The 19,549-nt window shown below is 45.2% G+C and overlaps 1 protein-coding gene across 2 annotated transcripts in view; it reads left to right on the plus strand.

Moving 5' to 3' along the window:
- The window catches only part of MPP1 (MAGUK p55 scaffold protein 1), a 920,179-nt gene that overhangs the window by 331,239 nt on the left and 569,391 nt on the right, over positions 1-19,549 (plus strand). For both annotated transcript variants that reach the window (XM_044057679.1, XM_044057678.1), the window contains exon 6: positions 599-667. In XM_044057679.1, the coding sequence (XP_043913614.1) occupies positions 599-667 (69 nt within the window). The remainder of the gene's footprint in view (positions 1-598; positions 668-19,549) is intronic.

Below are 19,549 nucleotides of genomic sequence, written 5' to 3' on the forward strand. Positions count from 1 at the left end.
CAAAAATCTACATAGGTGAAGAAATTTAACAAGAATGTATTCAATGTCTGAATATTGTGTATACTTATGACTGATTTTTATTAACTGTTTGAAATCTGCACATTAACACTTGTGGCATTCTCCACAGCCTTATGTTTGTTGGGAGGGATTCCACTATGATTTCTGGGTTTCACAGTGACCCTGAAACATCTGTTTCCCTCATTTGGTTGTGTTATGTCTGAGGTCTGCAGCACAGTACGTGTCAGTGTTGTAGAAGAGGGATGCTATAGGAAGAAGCTCTATATATATTGTTCTGTTATCCTGGCATAGCCATTGGCACTGAGGGGACTGCCTGTTAAACCAACGAAGCCTGTCATGTCTAGCACCAACAGTACAGCAGGCTAAAGGCATTTACATTCCATTTCATTACATACTGCTGCCATAAAGACAGAAGCATTATATCAGGGAGGATATGAACAACTGTTGGGAACTCATTTGCAAAGGTGATATAAACAGTATTTGTAGGTCATGATTCTGGCCTTGTGATGTCTACATGTGCCACCAAGTAAAACCACTGCATTCCAGAATTCTGAGACTGATTATCATTTTCTTTTTACAGAAAGAATCCAAAGGAACCATTGCACTGAAAGTCATCCCCAAGCAACTGAGCCGGCCACCAGCAATTGAGGTATGAAAGGTACATTTCTTTAGCTACAGTAGACAGAAATTGTGCTGTGTGTGCTGGAATCAGGATAACATGAAATGATGGTGTCTCTCCACTTATTGTGTGTACATGTGTGCACACTAACACAAAGCCTTTTTGCCTTTTGGAAAAGGAATACAGCATTGTAGATGTACTCGTTATACTCCACAGAACTCCTCTTCGTGGTTACTGCTACTACTCTCATCTAGTCAGTATAACTGATATAAGCCAAGCCACACACTCCTCTTCGTGGTTACTGCTACTACTCTCATCTAGTCAGTATAACTGATATAAGCCAAGCCACACACTCCTCTTTGTGGTTACTGCTACTACTCTCATCTAGTCAGTATAACTCATATAAGCCAAGCCACACACTCCTCTTCGTGGTTACTGCTACTACTGTCATCTAGTCAGTATAACTGATATAAGCCAAGCCACACACTCCTCTTCGTGGTTACTGCTACTACTCTCATCTAGTCAGTATAACTGATATAAGCCAAGCCACACACTCCTCTTCGTGGTTACTGCTACTACTCTCATCTAGTCAGTATAACTGATATAAGCCAAGCCACACACTCCTCTTCATGGTTACTGCTACTACTCTCATCTAGTCAGTATAACTCATATAAGCCAAGCCACACACTCCTCTTCATGGTTACTGCTACTACTCTCATCTAGTCAGTATAACTGATATAAGCCAAGCCACACATCTACAATTTTGTTTGCTATATTCAAATGTGGAAACTCTTGAGTAGTTAACAAAAAGTTTATTGTGCTGCCCCAGTGATGTTTTTATGATATATCTACCTCTTCTGCTGCTAGCCCAGTGATGTAAACCATGCTGATGTTCTTCGTGTTTCACTGTTGCAGTCATCACATTTGGGTTATCCCTGCCAGGGTAGCCCTCGGCCGGCCCGAATACCAGAGACTTAGTATTTCTGCGTCGGTTGCTGTCGCTTGAGGACTGATGTCAGGTCATCAGTAGTATAAAGTAAGACAGCCGACACCATTACATCAGTCTTTCTTGCCATGGAGCCCAAAGCAGAAGCAGTTCGCATGAGTGCTGGTCTGATGCTACCTGAGTTTTTGTTTACCAAATTGAAGTTGAAGTCTTCTAAAGCCAAGTACCCCATTGGGGATCCTTTTTTTCTTTTACTAACCAGTCTGAAAAAGTTAATAATTGTCTCGGCTGTGGAAAACAAGTACCACACCAAGACTTCCACTCTTACTGCATCACTTGTTTAGGCCCAGACCACAAAGTCCCTCGTTGTCACTTTGTTCAGCGCCAGAACTGTCCATTGTTGGGCCCTTGTTGTAGCCAGATAGTTTCGCTTACAGTCCTTGAATTCCGATATGGCTTCGGTAAGCCATCCGACAGCAGATCTTCCAAAAAAATGTAAAGATAAAGACAGAGACAGACCGCACAGGTCCAAACCTACCGACAACACTTCTGTTAAGCTAGTCGTCAGTTCTCCGGTACTCAGTGAGGTGCTTTCGCAGCCCCTGATGCCTGCTTCTGTTGGTTCAAAGGCCACTACCAAGACCCTTTCAGAGTCTGGTATGCCGCAAAACTCTTCTTTAACTAAGGATCCTGCGGTCGTCTCAACCTTGGATGGGTCCAGAGCCGCTGAGCAGGCACCGGCTTCCGAGGACATCCTTCGCACTACTGAATCTCAGCACAAACTGACATCTTCTTTCGGGACTACCATTCTTTCTAAAACTACCCAGTTTCTTAGGCCCAGGGTATGAACCACACTCGAGAAACTGACGACCCATCCTCAGTCTCGAATGTTTAAAATGGAGGAAGACCTTACCATGCTAATCAGGGGAAGCCAAGCTACCCCTTCCAAAAGGAAAAGAGATCTATCCCCTGTAGTTTTGTCTGAACAAGACTCAGATTAACCTGATGTATCTGAATATGAAGACATGCAGCCCCTCTCCACTTATGAGGATTCTGATGCAGAGGATTCCATTCCTTCAGCCTCTCCCCAGAGGATTTTTCCTTTGGAGAAACCCTGCATACCTTAAGGGAGCATTTCCAATGGGAGAGTCAGGACTACCCTCAGTCTAAAAAGAGACTCAGGGAATTCCTAGATCTTCCACAACACAGACCCTTGGCCATCCCCCCAGTCGTGGATGTTGTGGAGGATGTTTTCCTCGAATCCAGCTTGACTCCTGATGCCCTACCTCCTGCTCCCAGAAAACCAGACAGGTACTATAGAGTCCCTGACTCACACAAATATCTTTTTAAAAATCCTACAGCTGACCCTGAGGTCATTTCTCAAGGGCCAAAATGGATTAAAGCAACCTCTACCAAGAATCCCCCCCCCCCCCCCCCCCAGACAGGGATTCCCAAGCATTGGACAGATGGGGTAAAAAGGTATACACCTCAGCTACTCTTTCTGTCAGGGCACCAAATTTTCAGTTCTATATGCTGAAATTTCAGCAACTTACCTTAGAACTCCTTAAAACAAAAAATGTCTTCCTTTCCTGCTTGGGCAGAATCGAAAGATTTACAAGAGTTAATGCATTCTGCAAGTCAGGTAACTAAACACACCTTGCACTGTGGCTTTGACACCCTAGAAGCTTCTTGCAGGGCAGCAGTCACTGGATCTGTCATTAGAAGGCGCATGCATGGCTTAAAGAATAGCCCCTGCCAGACCATGTCAAATCTAAATTGTTGGATGCCTCCTTGCACAAAGATAATTTATTTGGCACTAAGGCAGAAGACGTCTTAAAAAAGATGGAAGAAAAAGCAAAATCTATGCAAACAGTTAAGGATTTTGTGCAGGTCCAGCCCCCTAGGTTCAGCAGGCATTGTCCCTCCAAACACTGGTCCTTTTCTGCTCCCAGTAAACTGGCCCAGCCTAGGCCCCGTGGAAGCAGACCCCCCAGACAGCAGCCCCAGGGAATGCAGAGATCTAAGCAGTGGACTACCTCCACTTCAAAACCAGGGAGTTCTAAGCCACCCTCTTATGGTAAGAACTCACAATGACTCACCTCCTCCACCCCCTTCCTCTGCCCACCTTCACGTACCCCTAGGAGGAAAACTCTCCTTTCACTCAAGCACCTGGGCCACCATTACCAAGGACCACTGGGTTCTGAACATTGTGTCTCAGGGATACAAATTTTACTTCCACACCCTTCCAACCCCAAAAGGGTTCCCAAATCTACCACCAAATCAGTGGGCAGAGGCTCAAAAGCAAATCCTTTCCCTGCTCTCTATGAGGGCAGTAGAGCACATTCCTGCAGATCAGATAGGCCAAGGTTTCTACTCCAGACTTTTTCTGGTGCCCAGAACAGAGGGCACCTGGTGCCCCTTCCTCGATCTATCCATTCTAAACACCTTCCTGGTGATCCCAAAATTCAAAATGCTCACCCTCCACAGCTGCTACCCATGCTCTCCAAGGATGCTTGGCTGGCTGGCAACCCTAGATCGAAAAGAGGCCCACCTCCACATTCCTATCAGGGAATCATGCAGGAAATATATCTGCTTCAGGGCAGGATCTCAACATTTTCATTTCTCTGCACTTCCCTTTGGCTTATCTACTGCTCCCAGAGTTTTCACAAAATGTCTGACTCTGGCCATTGCCTTTTGCAGACAAAGAAATATTCAGATTTACCCCTACTTGGACAACTGCCTTATTCAGGCAGACAGCCAGGAAAAGCTGCTCAAGCACCTGGCCTTTGTAAAGACCCTACTAACCTCCCTAGGGTACACAGTCAATGAAAAGAAATCCAAACAGGTGCCCACCCAAAGGATAATCTTTCTGGGAGCAAGTCTGGACATAGCATCCCAGATGGCATACCTTACTCCAGAGAAACACATTTTCCTGACAGCCTACTTCTCTCAGCTAGCCACCAGGCCCCAGCTATCTGCAAGGAAGATCCTGCAAGCTCTGATGTTCATGGAATCTTGCATACTACTCAGTCCATATGCCAGACTGCATATGAGGAAACTTCACTGGTACCTAAAGAGCCTTTGGTGCCAACACTCTCAAGACTTGGAAACTCTTTCTACCACTTCCTTGCCTCAGAAAAGATTTTCTTTGGTGGACAACAGCATCCTCCTGCAACAAAGGAACGCCTTTCTCCTCACCGCCCACCACCCAGACCCTCACCACAGATGCATCAAACTACACTTGGGGTGCACACCTGGGCAGCAGCTGCATACAGATCTAATGGAGCCCACAGCAAATCCCTCTGCACATCAGTCAAAAAGAGATGATGTCCGTGCAGCACGCCTTGATAGCTTTCAAGCCCCTTCTCTGTCCAGGGGCTCTCCCGATCAAAACAGACAACACCACTGTGATGTGGTACATCAACAAGCAGGGAGGGACTCACTCCTACCCACTATGCAGGCTGGCCATGACCTTTTGGCACACAGCCTGTGCCATGCAACTACACCTGTTAGCACAATTCCTACCAGGTTCTCTCAGCTCTGGATGCCCATGAGTGGCAACTCAACAGAAGTACCTTCACCCTAATAACTCAGAAATGGGGAACCCTGAAGGTCGACCTCTCTGCCTGCCACACCAACCATCAGCTCAGCAAATTCTGCACCAGGGGGCATCACTGCATGGCCTGGAAAGTGGATGCCCAATCTATCGGTCTATGCCTTTCCTCCCCTACCTCTCATCCCCAGGGTACTGCTCAAAATAAGGGAGGAAAAACCAAGGACCATTCTTATAGCTCCAGACTGGCCCTGGCAGCACTGGTACCCCTTGCTACACAGCCTGTCCCTGCTACCTCTATGGCATCTTCCTCAGATTCCAAACCTCCTGACCCAGAGGGAAGGGGAATTCATGCATCCCCAATTGCAGACACTCAGTTTGGTAGCTTGGCTTATTCCCTAACCCGAACCAATCTGTCAACCTCAGTAAACAGGTTCTAGATGTTATCCATGAGGCCAGACGTCCCAGCACCAGAAAATCTTATGCTGATAAATGGGAAAGGTTCTGCACCTGGATCCAGGCTAAGGGACCCCCAGTACGGCACAGCCCTCTCTCCCTCTCATCCTGGATTACTTAGCTGACCTACTACACAGTGGCCTCTCTTTTTCCTCTATAAAAATTCATGCCTGTGCTATTTCTGCTCATTTTCCCACTGAGGACCCCCTTTTTCTCACACCCTTTGATCAAACAGTTCCTAAGAGGTGCTAGCAGCTTGAGGACAACCAGAAGGGCACCAACACCAGCTTGGGGCCTTAACTTTGTATTGGAAAAGCTCACCCTGCCCCCTTTCAAACCAGCTTCTTCGACAGAGCTAAACTTTATCTCCTGGAAGACAGCATTCCTTCTGGCTATCACTTCATCCAGAAGAGTCTCTGAGCTGCAAGCACTCATGGCTGTGGAACCCTTCATCAACTTCCATGCAGACAGGGTATTCCTCAGAACTAACCCAATCCTTCATGCCCAAGGTGGTGTCCAGTGTGGCTCTCAACCAAGCCATTCATTTCCCCACCTTTTTTCCTAATCCCCAGAAAAAGGGGGAAAGGATTCTTCATTCTCTAGATGTGCACAGACAGCTCAGATTCTATCTAGACAGGACTAAATCCTTCAATATGTCTATCAATTGCTGGTTAGCTTTGCTACAGAGGCAGAAGGCAAAGCCATCTCTAAACAAACCATTTCCAAATGGATAGCACACTGCATCCATTTCTGCTACAAACAGCATGGAAAGCCTTTCCTCAAGGGCGTCAGGACACACTCCACCAGAGCAGCCCCCACCTCTGCAACTTTCCTCAGAGGAGTCCCCACCAAGGACATCTTGGAGGATGCCACCAGGACATCTGTTCACACTTTTACCAAGCACTATCACCTGCCTCTCTTCTCCAAATCCAGGGCAGGGTTTGCAAGGCATCCTAGCCAGCCCCTAGATGTTCATCGTGTTTCACTGTTGCAGTCATTACAATTGGGTTATCCTGCTGGCAGGCTACCCGCAGTCAGCCTGAATTCCAAAGTCTAGGTCCGGCGTCGGCTGCTGTTGCCTCCTCCCTGACGTCAGTGCACCAGGGGTATAAAAGATGCAGCCGACGCCATTTTCTTCAGTCTTTCTTGCCACGCAGTGCCTGAAGCAAAAGCAGTTTGCAAGTGCCAGTCGGCCGACTCCTGAGATTTTCAAATTTGAATTTCAAATCCGAAGTCTTCATTAAATCTAAGTACCCCATTGGGGAAACTTTTTTCTTGCTCCAGACCAATGTAAAAAAAATTAATAATTGTATTTCTTGTGGGAAGCAAATACCTCATAAGGATTTTCATTCTTACTGTATTCCTTGCCTAGGCCCTGACCACGACATTGCTAGTTGTCGGTTTTGTGCTAGATTTAACCAACGCACTATTAAGCGTCGGTACGATTTTGCATTTCATTACTTTGGCAGAAGATTCAATTATATAATTCCTTTGGAACAGCTGACTACCGGAGTTTATAAAAAGCGCAAAGAAGAAGAAAAGGACACATCCAAGGTCCAAAACCGACGACGAGGCTTCCTCTAGGCCAGTCGCCAGTTCGTCTCAGTGAGGTGCTTTCGCAGCCCCTGATGCCTGCTACCTCAGAGCCACAGGCCATTTCCGACTCCCACGTGGAGCTGACTAGGCCTCTGGAAACTCAAGGTATTGGACACTCTGAAACTATTCCCTCAGATGGGTCCGGAGCTGCTGAACAGGCATTGGCTTCTGACAGTGTTTTCAGGCCTACACAGTTATATGTGAAACCTACTTCAGCTTCAAAGACAAAGACTAAAGCAACTCTAAAGACAAAGAAACAAGTGCAGCATTCTTCTGGACAGGCCTTCATGCCTAAAAAACAGATGCTTAAAATGGCCGAAAACCTAATTACTTTGATCAGGGGTTCCCATCCCCCTCCTGATAAGAGGCCTAGGCAAGAGATAGAATATGAATCTTCAGATCAGGTTTCCATTTTCCCTGATTCCTCTTCTGAGCAGGAATACTCTCTTCCTCCCTATGAGGATTCTGATGCTGAAGAATCTATCCCTTCAGCCTCTCCTCCTGAGGATTATTCTTTTGGGGAGACGCTGCATACTATGAGAGAGCATTTCCACTGGGAGAGCCAAGATTACTCAGAATCCAAGAAAAGGCTCAGAGACTTCCTTTTATTACCTCAGCACAGGCCCCTTGCTATCCCCCCCTGTTTTAGACATTGTAGATGATGTATTCTTAGAGTCCGGTCTGTCTCCAGACTCTTTGCCACCAGCTCCTGTTAAGCCAGACAGATACTACAGGGTTCCTGATTCACATACATTTCTTTATAAAAACCCTGCTGCTGATCCAGAAATTCTCTCTCAGGGTCCCAAAGTGGTCAAGGCTTCTACTGCAAAAAACCCTATACCCTCTGATAGGGATTCTATGGCCCTGGACAGATGGGGGAAAAAGATTTATACTTCTGCTACCTTGGCTGTAAGAGCTTTAAATTGCCAGTTTAATATGCTTAAATATCAGCAATATCTCATGACACTGCTTAAACAGAAAATGTTGATAAATTCAGAATGTGCAGAAAACAAAGAAATGCAGGATTTATTGCATGCTGCTGAACAAGTAGGAAAGCATACTTTGCAATGTGATTTTGATTCTCTAGAGGCCTCCTGCAGGGCCGCTGTTACAGGTTCTGTCATTAGGAGGCATGCTTGGTTAAAAGAACAGAATCTGCCTGATCATGTTAAAGCAAAACTATTAGATGCTCCATTACAGCATGATACTTTGTTTGGTGTTAAAGCAGAAGAGGTGTTGAAGAAAATGGAGGATAAAGCTAAATCTATGCAAACAGTCAAGGATTTCTTGCAGGTACAGCCTCCCAGATTTAGCAGAAACTGGCCTACAAAGAATTGGTCCTTTCCAGTGTCAGACAGGCCACAAAGAGGCAGATACAGACGCCCCAGAGGCAGATCACAGCCCCAGGGCTCATACAGGCCTAAACAATAGGGTGCTTTTACCTCCAAAAGCGGAGAGGAAAAATCACAGCCATACAGGAAACAGTCTCAATGACTTTCCCCTGCCAGCACCAAGCACTTTTCTTCTGGCAGCCCCTTTGGGGGGAAAACTAGCACTTTTTTCACAAAATTGGCATGTGATCACCCAGTACAAATGGGTCTTAAATATCATATCACAAGGCTACAGGTTCCACTTTCACACCCTGCCAAGGTCAAACGGTATGCCAGACCTGCCACGCAATCAATGGGTAGAGGCACAAAAACAAGTTTCATCCCTCATGGACATGAGAGCTATTCAACTAGTACCACAGCAAGAGCAGGGACTAGGATTCTACTCAAGGCTATTCTTGGTGCCCAGAAAGGACAAAGCCTGGAGACCAATACTGGACCTGTCTATCCTAAACACATTCCTGGATATTCCAAAATTCAAAATGTTAACTTTGCAGCAGCTTCTGCCCATGCTGGGCAAGAAGGCTTGGCTTGTGACTTTAGGCCTAAAAGAGGCATACCTGCATGTCCCAATCAGACAGTCGTGCAGAAGATACCTCAGATTTATAGCTGGCTCAATGCACTACCAATTCTCTGCACTGCCCTTTGGCTTATCTACTGCGCCCAGGGTCTTCACAAAATGCCTGGCACCAGTGATTGCATTTTGCAGACAAAGAGGAATACAAATATATCCTTACTTGTACGACTGCCTTATTCAAGCAGAGAACAAGGACGTTCTACTACAGCATCTGGCATTTGTAAAAAGATTACTAACAGGTCTAGGGTACACAGTAAACGAAAAGAAATCAAAACTCGTACCCTCTCAAGAGATAATATTCCTGGGTGCAAGCTTAAATACAACTGCCCATATGGCTTATCTCTTGCCAGACAAACACAGACAACTGACTACTTATTTCAAAATGTTGGCAATAAAGACCCAGTTATTTGCAAGAAAAATTCTGCAGGCTTTGGGCTTCATGGCATCCTGCATTCTGCTAATTCCATATGCAAGACTGCATATGAGGAAACTTCAGTGGTATCTAAAAAGTGTTTGGACTCAACATTTTTTTATTTTACATTTGTTAACCGGGGGTGTCTGACTGAGCCGAAAAGGCTCTTTTTCAGCAGAGGCCCGGGGAGAAAAGCTCCACAAAGAAAAATTACAGACACACTTAGTTATTTAGACATAGTCAGTATACACACAAATTACAAGAGACATGTTTTTACAGTGGTATGCGGCACAAACAGTTACAGTGGAGAGAACAATCAAAAAATATTAATTTAAAAAATAAAGGTAAGTAATAGATTTGTGGTGTACGGCTGAACTTTGGAATGTAGGTAGAATACATACATAGTACACAGGTACAGTACATACATTGTAGATTAGCCAGTGTTTGTGAGTAAGATTGAAAACTATTATCAAGTGCTCTAGATTTAGTATGTATATGTTATCTGCTTTCACTAGCCTGGGGAGCAATCATGGCACTGCCAACTTTGCTTGAGATGTTGCCTGATGAGGTCTTTAAAGGAGGCTTTGGATAATGTGTTTTGAATGCTAGTGGGGACAGAGTTCCATTTTTTAGCCACTGGACTACTATATAGTGCATCTCCAAAGCTGTTGTAGCTGTTGGTGACTTCTAGTAGTAGTTTGCTTGATGATTGCCACAGCCTGGAAACAATAATTACTCTCATTCTGTGCCTGCAACAGGAGTTTCGAAGGTAGGCAAAAGCCTGTCACCACAACACGGGACAGCCATTCACCTTACCCACAGCCAGGCAGACATTGACAACAGATGCATCAGATTACGCCTGGGGGGCACATATGGCAGGAAGATGTATTCAGGGCACATGGTCCGCAAGTCAAATGCATCTACATATCAATCAAAAAGAGATGCTAGCTGTTCAGAATGCCCTGACAGCCTTCAAGGATCTAATTCATCCAGGACAACTCCTGATAAGGACGGACAATACTACAGTCATGTGGTACATAAGCAAGCAGGGAGGCACACATTCCTACCCCCTCTGCAGGCTAGCCATGAACTTGTGGGACACAGCATTGACTTACAAAGTACATCTGCAAGCGCAATTCCTGCCAGGAAGGACAAATACTCTGGCAGACGAACTAAGCAGAAACCTAATGGATCCCCACGAGTGGAAATTGGATCCACAAGTCTTCAGCATGATAACAAGGAACTGGGGATGCCTGGACATAGACCTTTTTGCCTCCCATCACAATTGCCAACTACAAAGATTCTGCACAAGGACTTATCACAAGCAAGCATGGAAAGTGGATGCTCTATCTTTCAGCTGGATAAACCTAACAGTATATGCTTTTCCTCCTCTGCCTCTCCTCCCCAAGGTACTCCTCAAGGTCAGACAAGAGAGACCAAAAATTATACTGATTGCCCCAGACTGGCCCCGCCAGCACTGGTACCCAATCCTAAAGAGCTTGTCTCAATGCCCAGCTTGGACATTACCTGAAATTCCTCACTTATTGACCCAACAAGACAGTCAGATACTGCACAGCCAACTCAGGACCATCAACCTGGCAGCATGGCAGATAATGTAGCCAGTCAAGACACACCTCTCTCTCTAAAGCAGTGATGGATGTTATTTTGGAAGCCAGGAGGCCTAGCACCAGAAAATCTTATGCAGAAAAATGGAAGAGATTCTGTGCTTGGAGCCAGGCACAAGGTTTTGACACGATTGTTCCAAACATTCCTCAGATTTTGCAATACCTAACTGAAATGCTTCATAAAGGCCTTTCCTTTTCATCAATTAAAATTCATGCCTCTGCCATTTCAGCTCATTACAATACTGAACCACCTATTTTTTCTCATCCATTACTAAGGCAGTTCCTCAGAGTGGCCAAAAACATAAGACCTCCAAGCAGAGCACCAGTACCTGCATGGGACCTCAACTATGTCTTGGAAAAACTCACAGTGCCTCCTTTTGAGCCAGCTTCTACAGCTGATATAAAATTCGTATCCTGGAAAACAGCTCTGCTCCTAGCAATAACCTCTGCTAGATGAGTCTCAAAGTTACAGGCACTCATGGCTGTGGAACCTTTTATCATTTTCCATCCTGACAGGGTTTCTCTGTGGACAAACCCTACATTTATGCCTAAGGTAGTGTCCAGTGTCACCCTTAACCAAACTATTCATTTGCCAACCTTTTATCCAAACCCTCAGAATAAGGGTGAGAGAATTCTGCATTCTTTGGACATTCACAGGCAGCTATGCTTCTACTTGGACAGAACCAAAGCTTTCAGAAAGACTGAACAACTTCTAGTGGCATATGCTGCAGGATCACAAGGAAACCCTATCTCAAAGCAGACTATTTCAAAGTGGATAGGCCACTGCATTCGTTTCTGCTGTTCACAGCATGGCAAATCAGTGCGTAAGGGCATTAGGCCACATTCAACCAGAGCAGCAGCCACTTCAGCAGCCTTCCTCAGAGGAGTACCAACCAAAGACATCTTAGAGGCTGCAACTTAGAGTTCAGTGCATACTTTTACAAAGCACTATCACTTACCTCTCTACTCCAAATCCAGGGCAGGTTTTGCCACTGCAGTTCTGCAGGGCCTGATAACCTCTCCTAATCCTATTTAGCACCAGCCTCCCAACCTTAGCTTTGGGATTCAATCCAATTGTAATGACTGCAACAGTGAAACACGATGAACATAGTACAGTTGTGTACCTACCATAAATGTAGATGTTCGAGTGTATTCACTGTTGCAGTCCAGGTTACCCTCCCACCATCCCCCTTTTCTTTGCTGGGACTTATCTGTACTTCTCTATCCTATACAACCTATGTGGTGTTTTTGCTTTGTAGATGAAGGAAAAGTTTTTTGGTAATGCATGCTTTTTGGCATTAGTGAGCCTATCATTTTAGGGGTACCTGACATCTGGGGCAAGAAAAACTGAAGAAAATGGCGTCGGCTGCATCTTTTATACCCTGGTGCACTGACGTCAGGGAGGAGGCGACAGCAGCGGACGCTGGACCTAGACTTTGGGATTCAGGCCGACTGCGGGTAGCCTGCCAGCAGGATAACCCAATTGTAATGACTGCACCAGTGAATACACTCGAACATCTACATTTATGGTAGGTACACAACTGTACTTTTCATTGACTGCCTCTGCCCTTTTCCTCAGCTTTGGGAATCAACCCAAATGTGATGACTGCAACAGTGAAACACGAAGAACATAGTACAGTTGTGTACACTTGCCATAAATGTAGGTGTTCGAGTGTATTCACTGTTGCAGTCCTGATTACCCTCCCTCCAGCCCCCTTTCTTCTCTTTCTCCTTTTATTACCCTTCTAACTTGTTCTCCTTCCTTACAAGGGACATATTGGTATTTATTTTCCAGTGGTGGGGTTTCATCCACCAGAACCTGTCCTCCTATTTGGGGACTCCTGACAGGTTAGGGCAAGAAAAACTGATGTAGTGGCATCGGCTTCCTTACTTTATACTACTGACGACCTGACGTCAGTCTTCAAGCGACAGCAACCGATGCAGAAATACTAAGTCTCTGGTATTCGGGCCGGCCGAGGGCTACCCTGGCAGGGATAACCCAAATGTGATGACTGCAACACTGATTACACTCGAACATCTACATTTATGGTAAGTGTACACAACTGTATTTTACCTCTGCTGCCCCAGTGATATAAGCCATGCTGTTTACCTCTGCTGCCCCAGTGATGTGAGGTATGATGCCTGCCTTTACTGCTGCCCCAGTGGTGTGGGGTATGATGCCTACCTTTGCTGCTGCCCCAGTGATGTTGAGTATGATGCCTGCCTTTACTGTTGCCCCAGTGACGTGGGGTATAATGCCTACCTTGGCTGCCACCCCAGTGATGTGGAGTATGATGCCTTCCATATGTTCTTCATGTTTCACTGTTGCAGTCATTACATTTGGGTAATCTGCTGGCAGGTTGCCCTCAATCAGCCTGGTTAACAAAGTCTTGGGTCCTGCGTTGGTTGCTGTCCCTTTTTCCATGATGTCAGGTCGTCAGGGGTATAAACCATGCAGCCGACGCCATTACATCAGTCTTTCTTTACGCACGGTGCCCGAAGCAGAAATAGTTCGCAAGTGCCGGTCAGCAGACTCCTGAAATTTTCATTTCCAAGTTTCAGAACCAAAGTCTTCAGCTAAAAGCTAAGTACACCATTGGGGAAACTTTTTCTTGCTCCTTACCGATGTCAGTAAAAGTTAATAATTGCATTACTTGTGGGAAGCAAATACCTCATAAGGATTTTCATTTGTACTGTATTCCTTGCCTAGGCCCTGACCACAATGCACCTTTCTGTCGGTTTTGTGCTAAATTTAATCAACGCACTATTAAACGTCAGTATATTTTTGCTTCTAAATACTTTGGCTCACGATTTAATTATCCAGAAATGTCGTCGGTTAGCAATCCAAATACTGGAATGCCTACAAAACGCAAAGAAAAAGACAGAGACAGGCCGTCGAGGTCCAAAGCTGACGACGACGCTTCTCCTAAGCCAGTCGCCAGTTCGTCGGTACTCAATGAGGCGCTTTTGCAGCCCCTGATACCCGCTACTTCTGATTCGCAGGCCTCTACTGAGACCCATTCAAAGTCCGGTATGCTGCGAGATGCTTCAATTATGGAACCCGCGGATGTCTCTACCTTAGATGGGTCCGGAGCCGCTGTGCAGGCACCGGCTTCTGAGGGTGTTTTCAGGCCTACAGATTTGTATATCAGACCGACGCCATCTTCAAAACTAAGGCAAAAATCTAAATCTATGTCTAAAAAACTGACGCCTGGGCCACATGTGTAGGCCCCTATGCCTAAAAAACAAATGATCAAAATGGCTGAAGATTTAATTACTCTGATCAGAGGTAGCCAACCCCCTCTTTCTAAGAGGCCTAGGCAAGACATTGATTATGAATCTTCTGAACAGGATTCTATTTCTTCTGACTCTTCTAATGAATGGGATTTGTCTATACCTACTTATGAGGACTCTGATGCAGAAGATTCCATTCCTTCTGCTTCTCCCCCTGAGGATTTTTCTTTTGGGGAAACTTTACATACCATAAGGGAATATTTCCACTGGGAAAGTCAGGATTTCTCTGCATCTAAAAAAAGACTTAGGGATTTTCTTCTTCTTCCTCAGCATAGGCCTTTGGCTATACCTCCTGTTCTAGACATTGTTGATGTTTTTTCAGAATCTAGTATGGCTCCTGATTCTCTGCCTCCGGCTCCTTGTAAGCCAGACAGATACTACAGGGTTCCTGACTCCCACAAATTCCTTTTCAAAAATCTTATTGCAGATCCTGAAACCATTTCTCAGGGTCCCAAAAGCATTAAGGCCTCTTCTGCTAAAAATCCTACTTGTTTTGATAGAGATTCCAGGGCGCTGGATAGATGGGGTAAGAAGGTTTACACTTCTGCAACCTTGGCAATTGGGGCTTTAAACTGTCAGTTTCATATGCTTAAATATCAACAGCATATCATGGGACTGCTTAAACAGAAAATTATATTAATTTCTGATTGTGTGGAAAATAAAGATTTACAGGATTTTTTGCATTCAGCTGAACAAGTTGGAAAACATACTTTGCAATGTGGTTTTGATTCTTTGGAGGCCTCTTGCAGGGCTGCTGTAACTGGGTCTGTGCTAAGAAGGCATGCTTGGCTCAAAGAACAAACTCTGTCTGATCATGTTAAAGCAAAATTGTTGGATTCTCCTTTACAACAGGACCGTCTCTTTGGTAATAAGGCTGAAGACGTTTTAAAATAGATGGAAGATAAAGCTAAATCTATGCAAACTGTGAAAGATTTCTTACAAGTGCAACCTCCAAAATTTAGTAGGCACTGGCCTACTAAGAACTGGTCCTTTCCAGTTCCTTTGAGAGCCACTCAAGTCAAACCCAGACATTCCAAAGGCTCCAGGTTTCAGTCACAAGGGACCTTTAGAACAAAACAATGGGGTTCCTCCACCTCCAGATCTGGAAACAACAAGGCACTTCCCTATGGTAAACAGTCTCAATGTCTTCCCTCTACACTTACCAAGCACTTACCTTTTAGCTGCCCCTTTGGGGGGAAAACTAGCACTTCATGCAAGAAACTGGCAACTTATAACCCAGGACAAATGGGTTTTAAATATAGTATCCCAGGGATACAGATTTCATTTCCACATGTTGCCAATCCCAAACGGATGGCCAGACCTGCCCCCAAATCAGTGGGCAGAGGCCCAGAAACAAGTTCTGTCCCTCATGAACATGGGGACTATTCAACCAGTACCAGAAGAGGAAAAGGGACAAGGTTTTTATTAAAGACTTTTCCTGGTACTCAGAAAAGACAAATCATGGCATCCAGTTCTGGACTTATCTACTCTAAACACATTTCTGGACATTCCAAAATTCAAGATGCTGACTCTACAACAGTTACTTCCTATGCTAGGCAAAGATGCCTGGTTGGTAACTCTAGACTTAAAAGAGGCTTACCTGCATATCCCAATCAGGGAATCTTGCAGAAGATACCTCCGCTTCAAAGCAGGCTACTTGCATTACCAGTTCTCTGCACTGCCCTTTGGCTTATCTATTGTGCCCAGGGTCTTCACAAAGTGCCTGGCTCCAGTAATTGCATTTTTCAGGCAAAGAAATATTCAAATATATCCATACCTGGACAATTGTCTAATTCAGGCAGAAAACAAGGACATTCTTCTAAAACATCTGGCATTTGTAAAAAGGGTTCTAACTTGTCTAGGGTACACCATAAACGAAAATAAATCACATCTGGTACCCTCTCAAAAAATTACATTCCTGGGTGCAAGCTTGAATACAACTGCCCAGATAGCTTACCTTATGCCAGAAAAGCAAATTCATTTGGTAACTTACTTCAAACAGGTGGCCACAAAAACCCTGCTATCTGCAAGACAAATTCTGCAACCCTTGGGGTTCATAGGTTCATAGGTTGGTACTGGGCTATCTGCCTGAAGGCATATATTAGTCCAGCCACGTTGTGCGGTATTCACCGCCCCTTTAGTAGTTCCCTAGACCCTTGTACTAGCAGCTAGTACCCTTGGCCCCTATCTAGTAGTGCTGTTGGTGTGATCCCCGGTGTGAACTTTCTGTTACCCATCCAATCATCAAGGTTCCTCTTGAACAGTGATAGTGAGGGGCTCTATCTTATGTAGATCAGGACCCTGTTCCGTAGTAAGGGAAGTCTCTGCGAAGGGAATCTATCCCTCCAGCATATTCTATTCATTGTTGTGTTGAGGTTTATATCCCTAGAGCGTGTAGTTTGAGTAGATTTGGTTTTGCTAAGATGGAGCATGTTCAACAATTCTGGGTTGGACATGGCTCTGTACGTTAGATAGAGATCGCCTCTGAGAAAGCGGTATGCAACAGAGAACAGTCTTAGCTTTTTCAGTCGTGCTGCATAGGGCAACTGTTTGAGGCCAGTAATCCTCTTGGTTAGGTACCTCTGTGGTCTCTCCAGCTGCTGGAGATGTCTAGCCAGGTACATTCCAATTGGTGCATTGTACTCAATTATGGGTCTGATGAGGGAAGAGTAGAGGGGCACCATTATATCCTTAGATCTTGATGCGAACCCTTTCGTGATCAGATGGGTCACATAGAAGGATTTTCTAACCACTTTGGCAACATGGTTATCAAAGGAAAGCTGACTATCTACTTGGGTCCCTAGATCCCTTATTTCTTCTTCAGATTTCAGGGGATTACCTCCTATGTTGTAGTTTGTGGGTACTCTGTTCTCCAAAGGGGATTACTACACATTTTTTTGCATTTAGCTTGAGACCATGGCTTTGACACCATGCATCAGTCTCATTTAGGCCCTTCTGGAGGATCTTCATGTTGGCCGGGGACTCTATTATAGCACCCAGTTTGCAGTCGTCCGCAAACTTAGTCAGCCACAGCCCTTCCATGCTTGCCTGTACTTCTGAGAAGTATATGCCAAACAGGAGGGGTCCCAGGACAGAGCCCTGAGGCACACCACTCGTTACTGGTCTGGATTCGGACATAGATCCCGCTACTCTTACTTTATGGGATCTGTCTGAGAGCCAGTTTGCGATCCATCTTGTGACGTAAGGGTTTATGTCTAGGCTGGTGAGCTTATCAATAATACCTGAATGGGGAGTGGTGTCAAATGCTTTAGCAAGGTCAAGGTAAGCCATGTGTACCTCCTTTCCCTTATCTATAGCCTGAGTAACTGTCTCAAAGAAATCCACCAGGTTCAGGAGGCATGATCTGCCCTTGACGAAGCCAAACTGTGTGGGGTCCAGCGACTGGAGGTTCCCAATCTTTCCATTTATGAGTTCCATAATGATTCGCTCCATAGCCTTACAGATCACACTGGTCAGGCTTATTGGTCGGTAGTTCCCAGGGTCAGTTGTGGCCCCACCCTTGTGTAGCGGGACCACCGTTGCCATGCGCCATTCTATGGGCACATATCCGGTGGAGAGGCTGAGACTGAACAGGGTATTAAGATGTGGGGTTAATTCCTTTTGGAGCTTGCGTATGACACAGCCTGGGACACCATCTGGTCCCATGGAGACAGTGTTTCTAGCTTTAGATAGAGCCTTGTTAACCAACGTATCAGTAATAATTGGACTTACAGAATCCCCTGGAATGGTAATAGGCCCTGTAGGTGGTGGTGGGGGGGGGGGGAGAAATTTGCACTGAACCTGTCAGCCAAGATGTTGGCAATGTCAGAAGGGTCAGTGTGTTTTGTTCCATTTTGTACTAGCTCAGAACAGACCTGAGCGTTGCCATTTAGGTTTTTGACGTAGCCATAGAAGGCCTTATGGTTATCCTTGGTATCCTTGGCAACTTTCTTTTCAAAATTAGCTTTAGTTGACTTGATGAGGGCCTTCAATTTCTTACTAATGCTGATCAGGGATGATTTTTCTACTTGAGATTTGACCTTTTTTTGTATAAGTCTCCTCCTTTTATTGTAAAGTTTGCTTATGGCCGGGGTTCACCAGACTGGTTTCTTCTTGCTTGAGGAAGGAGTCTTGGTTTTATTTGGGATAGCACGGTCCATGCAATCCTGAAGATGCATATAGAGTGCCTTGGTGTAGGATTCCGTATCCTGGATATCATTATCCTTCTGCAAGGGAATAGTGAAGCTTTCCACTTCGGATGCAAGTAGTTTGAAGTTTGCTTTGGAAAGGTTTGTGACTATGGTTTCTTTGACTGGGGGAGGTGGAGGGGTGAGGATGGCCTCTTGCATTCTTCTGATTCCATGTGCAAGACTGCATATGAGGATACTTCAGTGGTACTTAAAAAGTTTATGGAGTCAACATTGTCACAGCCTGGAAACAATGATTTCTATCATAGGTTCATAGGTTCATACTAGGCTATCTGCCCAAGGGCATTTATAAGCCTAGCCCATAGTTATGTGGCTTTCGCCACCCCTTTAGTTTGAATAAAAACTATGCCTATCATTTTGCTGTGCCTCTATCAAGCAGTGACACTGAAGTAATCCCTGGGGTATATCTGCAATCTCCCATCCATTGGTCAAGATTCCTCTTGAACAAGGCCAGAGAGGTGCTCTGCCTCACATGTACCGGGATTTTGTTCCACAGCATAGGGAGTCTCTGGGTGATGAATCTGTCCCTCCAGCACGTTCTATTTATAACCGTGTCAAGGTTTAAGTCTCCCGCCCTTGTGGTTCTGAGGGATCTAGATTTTTTGAGGTGAAGCATATTCATCAAATCTGGGTTTGACATGGCCTTATATGTCAGGCACAGGTCACCTCTGAGCAAGCGGTATGAGACTGAATAGAGCTGGAGTTCTTTCAGTCGGGCAGCATAAGACATATTTTTGAGACCCTTTATCCTTTTGGTGAGGAACTTTTGGGGCCTTTCAAGCTGCAGCAGGTGTCTGGTCAGATACATTCCGAACGGGACATTGTACTCAATCATAGGTCTAATGAGTGATGAGTAC

Source organism: Protopterus annectens, chromosome 15.part0 (assembly GCF_019279795.1).
Source record: "Protopterus annectens isolate FY-2018-M chromosome 15.part0, PAN1.0, whole genome shotgun sequence".
Taxonomy (NCBI): domain Eukaryota; kingdom Metazoa; phylum Chordata; order Ceratodontiformes; family Protopteridae; genus Protopterus; species Protopterus annectens.